At 48.9% G+C, this 6,948-nt stretch overlaps 2 protein-coding genes across 2 annotated transcripts; one reads left to right on the forward strand and one right to left on the reverse strand.

Annotated features, from left to right (window-relative positions):
* Positions 1-750: 750 nt before the first annotated feature.
* LOC122004592 lies at positions 751-2,094 on the forward strand. The gene has a single exon (XM_042559455.1). It carries the CDS (start codon positions 751-753, stop codon positions 2,092-2,094), a length of 1,344 nt encoding a protein of 447 aa, XP_042415389.1.
* A 761-nt stretch (positions 2,095-2,855) lies between these two features.
* On the reverse strand, positions 2,856-4,609 carry LOC122004593 (carbohydrate-responsive element-binding protein-like). Its single transcript, XM_042559456.1, has 3 exons — positions 3,860-4,609; positions 3,623-3,745; positions 2,856-3,356 (listed from the first exon to the last, which is right to left on the reverse strand). Exons 1-3 carry the CDS (start codon positions 4,607-4,609, stop codon positions 2,856-2,858), a joined length of 1,374 nt encoding a protein of 457 aa, XP_042415390.1.
* Positions 4,610-6,948: the final 2,339 nt, after the last annotated feature.

A 6,948-nucleotide genomic window follows, 5' to 3' on the forward strand; every position in this document is an offset into this window, starting at 1 on the left:
TCTGTTATGCCCTTCGATCTCAGGAATGCAGGAGCGACATACCAAAGAATGATGGATAAAATATTCCGGGAGCAGATCGGGCGTAACGTGGAGGTTTATGTAGATGATATACTCATAAAATCCCCGTTAGCCGTGAACCTGATCAAAGACGTAGAAGAAACCTGCAAAACTCTCCGACAGTATGGGTTGAAGCTGAACCCCTTGAAATGCTTGTTTGGGGCTAAGGGAGGAAAATTCTTGGGTTACTTGGTGACTGAGCAGGGAATAGAAGCTAATCCAGAGAAAGTTCGGTCATGGCATGATATGCAGGTTCCCCAGAACTTGAAGGAAACCCAGAAGCTGGTCGGCAGAATAACAGCTCTGTCAAGATTCATTTCCAAATCGGCAGACCGAGCTGCTCCTTTCTTCAAGGTGCTTAGGAAGGTCTCCAAGTTCTAATGGGATGAAGAATGCACTCGAGCTTTTGAGGAGCTGAAGAAGTATTTGGAGACTCTACCATCTTTATTCAAGCCAGTCGCTGGAGAACCCTTATGGGTCTACTTATCTGCCACCCCCAAGGCCGTGGGGGCTGTGCTCGTTAAAGAACATGACAATGTACAATGGTCCGTGTATTTCTTCAGTCATCTATTAAAAGGGGTCGAGTCCCGATACACGGCCCTTGAGAAGTTGGTTTATGGATTGGTCCTTATAGCTCGACGGTTAAGACCTTACTTCTTATCGCATCCTATCATAGTCCTGACTAACAGCACCATGGGAAGAGCCCTAACTAATGTAGAAGTTGCGGGTTGGCTTATTAAGCGGGCAACAGAGTTAGGCGAATACGACATACAATACCAGCCGTGCACAGCAATTAAAGCACAAGCCTTGGCAGATTTCCTAACGAAAATTCATCAGACCAGCTCTGAAGAAACATGGAAGGTCTATGTAGATGGATCGACAACTCACCAAGGAAGCGGGGTCGGGATCTTGTTGATATCTCCCCAAGGGGATATACTCCAACTGGCTGTACGATTGAATTTCCGAGCTACCAACAATGAGGCAGAATATGAGGCTTTGCTGGCAGGGATGCAAGCAGCCCGGCACGTAGGAGTAGCCCGGGTAATCATTTATTCAGATTCTCAACTGGTAACTCAGCAAGTGGCCGACAATTTTATGATTAATTGTGATAAATTACAAGTATACCGGGAAGCTTATGAGAAGATGAAGGAGGAATTTTCAAAAGTCACAGTAACCAAGATCCCCAGGGCGGAGAATGAGAAGGCAGATAAGCTAGCAAAGATGGCCAGTTCCTTAACCACTTGGGTGTTAGACCGGTCAACGGCACAAACCTTTCTTATAGCTCAAATAGATCTGCAAAATAATAGGGAAGCAACTATTGATTGGAGGGCGCCCATGATCAGCTATCTTAAGCAAAGTATCCTACCGACTGACCTAGAAGAATCACGGCTGGTCAGGAAGCAGGCCCACGCTTATGTCATGATCGGGGATCAGCTCTACAAGAGGTCCTTCTCTGGACCCTTACTCAAGTGCTTGGGTATGGAGGAGGCTGACCAGGCTTTGCGGGAAATACATCTAGGGTGCTGTGTTAGCCATGTCGGCGGTCGGACATTAGCTCGCAAGGTGCTCCTGGCCGGGTACTTCTGGCCTACTCTACAGAAGGACGCCCAAAAGCTGGTGGATACCTGCCTGTCCTACCAAAAACATCATAATTTGACACACCGACCAACAGCTCTGCTAAGAACATCTATAGTCTCATGTTCCTTTGATCAATGGGGCATGGACATAGTGGGACCTTTTCCGATGGCTCCGGGTCAGAGGCGCTTCTTATTGGTGGCAGTAGACTATTTCTCTAAGTGGGTGGAAACAGAGGCCCTGGCCAGGATCACTGAGGATGTCGTCATCCAATTTTTATGGAAGAACATTCTTTGCAGATTTGGTATTCCGCACAAGTTGGTGTCAGACAACGGAAGGCAATTTCAAGGGCAAAAAATTCAGGCCTGGTGTAAGGAATTTGACATAACACAAGCTTTCACTTCGGTGGCTTACCGACAAAGCAATGGACAGACCGAGGTAGTCAATCGAGAAATAGTATGAGGTCTGAAGGTTAAGCTGGATCATGTGGGGGGCAACTGGGTGGAAGATCTACATAGCATCTTATGGGCTTATCGTACAACGCCCCGAGAGAGTACAGGTCTGACATCATTTCATCTAGTTTATGGGAACGAGGCGATGGTACCCATAGAGATTGGAGTGCCATCGGTCAGGAGGACATTATATGATGAAGGGAATGCAGAGCGACGATTGGCTGAGCTAGATCTTATTAGCGAAATTCGTGACAGGACTGCGGCTCGGCTGGAGGCTTACAGACAAAGAATGAAACAAAATTATAACAGAAGAGTGATTCCTCGATTCTTTGGAAAAGGAGATCTAGTCTGGAAGCAAGTTAAGCCCGTGGGAGACGTTGCCAAATTAGCACCCCAGTGGGATGGACCTTACAAAGTTATCAAGAAATTGTCATCCAGAGCTTATTATTTGCAAGATGGCCAAGGCAAGAAGTTAGACCGACCATGGAGTGCTAATTATCTGCGACCTTATAGAGTCTAAAGGAGCATAGGAAGGAGGATCGGCCGGGCTGGAGCATGTTTGACAGACCTAAGTAATAGGCCGGGACAAGATGTAGACCGAACATGGCAATATGAGAGTATGTTAGAGAAACAATTGTATGTCCCAATATTTCCTCAGACATATTAGGAAGTTCTTTAGAAAAGAAAACCTGACGCGAAGGGATGTACATTAAGAAGTAAAGTTTCACAAGAAATTTATAAGTTACACTGGGTACAGGCGGTAAATTAGGATCATTTGAACGGGGCAAAGACCTCATCTGGGATCTCTTTAAGGATCCGATCAATGTCTAAAAACTCAGCGGGAGGAGCTGATTTTAGGTAGTCCTGTTCATAGAGCTGTCGTAGGGACCCGGCCGCACCATATACAACAGAAGTAGAGAAACACTGTCCTGCTTGTGTACAAAACTCTGGGGAACGCAGGTACAGGTCGCGACTTCGTCTGCAGCGATCATCCTCCCCGACCTTATAAATAGTCAGGGTGGTAGATACTCCTTCAGCAGTAGCTCGGGCCTGGGCTAGTTCAGTCCGGGCTGCCAAGAGTTCTGCCTCCTGAGACGTCAATTGGGTCGCCTGAGACTTTAATTTCTGGTCCTGCTCTTGCGCTAAAGCTTCAGCGGCCCGCAGCTTTTGGGTCAGTTGATTGATAGCCCGCTGATGCTCCAAAGATTGTTGGTCCATGTGTTGTTGATGCACAACCTCAGCCAGGCTTCTTTCTTCTTGAAGACCCTCAATCTGGAGATTAGCAAAAGTCAAGGATACTTCCAGATGGTTCTTCCTTTTGGTCAGATCCTTTATTTCGGCTCTCAGGGCATGACTAGCCTGGGCCGGTTATTTAACTGAAACTCTAGTTCAGTCACCTTGTCCTACAGCATCTTATTTTGATAATGAATAGTGTGGAAGGAATTATTTATTACCAGGACTCTGCACACGCCTGGGACATACAGGAAATATCTGATAAGAGCGGAAAAGATAACAGTTGGGAGATCATCGAAGTTTACCTTGATATACAACTCTGAAAATTTTTCCATCTGGGCAGGGGGCAAGGAGTCCATCTGCCGCAGGCTCTCTTCCCATAAAGTGGCCAAACGACCTTTTATCTTGAGGGAGCTGGTGGGAACATCCTGTCATGACCATAACCCCGCCTCAGAAGGGATAGTGGTACAATAACAGTGATGAGTAAGCGGTGGTGGTTGCGAAGGCCCAGCGGCTGAGCCAGAAGGAGCTGAGGGGGGCGCCTGAGGAGGCTCTGGTGGTGGGGTAACTAGTGAAGGGAGATCTGAGGGGCCAACTTCATTGCTCTGACGCTGCTGCGAGGTGGAAGGTTGAGCCAACGGAGGCTCGACCTGAATATTAGGCGGAGCAGGAGGAGCCTCTGCCTGGCTCGGGACAGAAGTCGGGGTTGCTGTAGGAGGCGATGGAGGAACAGTGGAAGGGCCTGAGTCTGGCATGGCATCAAGGGCCCTACGGTGAAGTCTCTGGGTCAAAGGTTGGTCATCCGAATCAGAGTCTTCGGAAGGCAACCGAACCCTGCGTCGAGAAGAAGTGGGGGCATCCTGACCCGAGCGATCATTTACAGAACGGGCCTGACGAGCTGCCTGAGAAGCCTCTCTGAAGGCAGGGCTGGCGTAATGCACGTTGGCTCTTTGACCGAGGCCACGACCAGGAACATAAGTAGTTGGGGAAGGGATTGATTGGAGAAGTGTCGGGGTGAAGGATTGGGCTGGGGTCGAGGCCTGGGGACGGACAGGGGCGGCAGGTTGGGGTGGACACGCAACCCGGGGGCGAGCGGTGGCGGCAGGCCGGGTTGTGTGGGCAGCCCGGGGACGAACGAGATGAGCAAAAGAGGCAGGTCGGACATTAGATGTGGCTCGGCGAGGAAGACGAGGTCGGGGATTTGCATTGGAAGCCATACTGACAGAGGTCGAAGTCGAGTAAGGAAGCGGTCGCTTGTCCAAAATAACTCGACCTTGCCTCATTATCTCCATATCACTTATTGGAAGAGGTTGAACCTCTGATGCATGAGTTAAAACCTCAGCTGTACAAAACTGAGCGTAGGGTCAGCTGCCGTAGATAAAATAAAATGCGAAGAGGCATAGTAGAATCAAAAGTGGAGACTTACCCAATGAGCGGGGTGTTTCAGAAGTGAGACAGCTCAGGCGAAAATAGGATAACATTTCTTCAGATAATAAATGCGTCAAGTTCAGCTGCCATCCTGCCAAGCGAGAAGACGCCTCTATATAGGATGTATCCAAATGGAAATCCCCTAGCGGCGGGTCCTGAGGAAGGAAAGACTGCCATTGTAGGGGTCATTCTACCTCATAAGGAAAGCGAATGAAAAAGAATTTGCTCCGCCAGTCTACTTCAGAAGGTGGTAAGGGCGAGAAAAAAGCAGTTCGAAGGCGGGGTTGAAATCGGAAGGTGCCTTCTTCCTGGCGCCGAAGGGTGAAAAAGCAGTGGAACAGAGAGGTGGACCAGGAAAGTTCACAGACGTCGCAAAGCACAACAAATCTGCAGAGGATCCTTATAGAGTTTGGCGTTAGTTGTCCCAAGGGAATTCGAAAGTGGAGGCACACAGCAGAGAAGAAGGGGTGAAGAGGAAGACGAAGGCCGACCACGAATTGCTCTTTAAAGAAGGTGCAATATCCCTCTGGAGGGGCAGAAAATTGGTGGATGCCGGTGGGGATGACCACATGGGCATTATCATCCTCAACTCCGTAGGTATAACTTAGGTCATCCCGATCCAGTTCGTCGAAAGTGGATGAGCCGGGGTAGTATATCGCCGCCAGAGAAGATAGAAAAGAGGGAGAGGCCATGAGAAAGGAAACAAGAGGAGAAGAGACTGAGCGAGAAACTATCGATGCCAAAACAAAGATTCAGGAGCAACAAGGGAATCACACGGAAGGAAGAAGAAGGCGTACAAAGTCTGGAGGCAAAAGTTAAAGGAGATTATTTATAGCCGCTGCGCAGAGGGGCAATTTTATCAGGCATCATCCACCGGTGCACAAAAATTGGCGGGAATAAAGAGGGTCGATGGATCTTCTTTGAAAGTAACGCCCAAGGGTATATGTGGAAAAGTGTCAGCACGAAGCACGAGGAGAAGGATACCTCGGGAAAAGACGCAACAGTTGTCTTAAGGAAAAGTGTCCTCGCTTCCCCGGTCTGGTCTTAACCCGCGAGTGCCAGATCTGGAAGTACCCTGACTTGAATAAAGAGGGAAGGGACAGACCGGGATGTATGTCTGAGCCACATCGGTCAACCAGAAAAGGCAAGGAAAACCGGTCGGGGTAAAGAAAGGAAAAGTGTCCTCGCTTCCCCGGTCTGGTCTTAATCTGCGAGTGCCAAATCTGGAAGTACCCTGACCTGAATAAAGAGGGAAGGGACAGACCGGGATGTATGTCTGAGCCACAGTGGTCAACCGAAAAAGACAAGGGAAACAGGTTGGGGTAAAGAAGGGTATCCCGACCGAGGCTAGATAAAACTTGAACTAGAGGAACGAGGGGTACCTCTGTTTGTATGGGTCATTGTACATATCGATCAGAAAATATACAAGGCAAGGGATCGGGAAACATACAAGGCAAGGGATGAGATGCTAAGAAGCTAAGGAAAAATTGAAAACCAGTAGTTATCTCATACCCAAGGTTAATATATCATACGAGAGTTAAAAAAGTTTAAGTTAGACGGCTTCATTTTTTACAGTAAAAAAGACCAAGGCAGCCTCAGTGTTACATTAAAACGTCCAAGTACATAGTGTTGTATCATGGCTCAGTATCAGCAGGGTCAGCAGAAGTCTCAGGGAGGAGGAATACATCATCGTCATCTTTGAAGGAAGGAAGTGCCCCAGCCGGAAGCTCATTCATCAGGCGAGCTGTGTCTAAGAAGTCTTCCGAAGGGGCAGCACGAAGCAGATCCTGCTCAAACATCTGACGAGCCCCGCCGGCCGCCATAGCACAGCAGGAGGTTCATCATACCTCCCATCTTCATCAAGAAGAAGGGAGAGGTGACGTAAGACCGCCTGTAGGCTCTTAGACGCTCTGCCTCGCCTGCCTTATATGTTGCCAGCTTGGCCCGAGCCTTCTCGGCATCGGCTTGGGCCAAAGTCAAATCTCTCTGACTTTGGGAGGCATCCTCCTGAGCCTTCAATAGATCAGCCTGCGTTGATCGGAGGGTTGCTTGACTGGCCTCCCAGTTGCTCTGAAGGGTCTTCTCCCGGTCGGCACTAGAGACCAGCTGACCTTGAACGTCTGTTAAGCTCTTCTGAAGAGTCTCTTGGGCTTCTTGCAGACTCTTCAGGTTGGAGGATAGGGTGGTCAGCTGGACATCCTTC

The sequence above is a fragment of the Zingiber officinale genome, chromosome 7B, assembly GCF_018446385.1.
Source record: "Zingiber officinale cultivar Zhangliang chromosome 7B, Zo_v1.1, whole genome shotgun sequence".
NCBI classification, from domain to species: domain Eukaryota; kingdom Viridiplantae; phylum Streptophyta; class Magnoliopsida; order Zingiberales; family Zingiberaceae; genus Zingiber; species Zingiber officinale.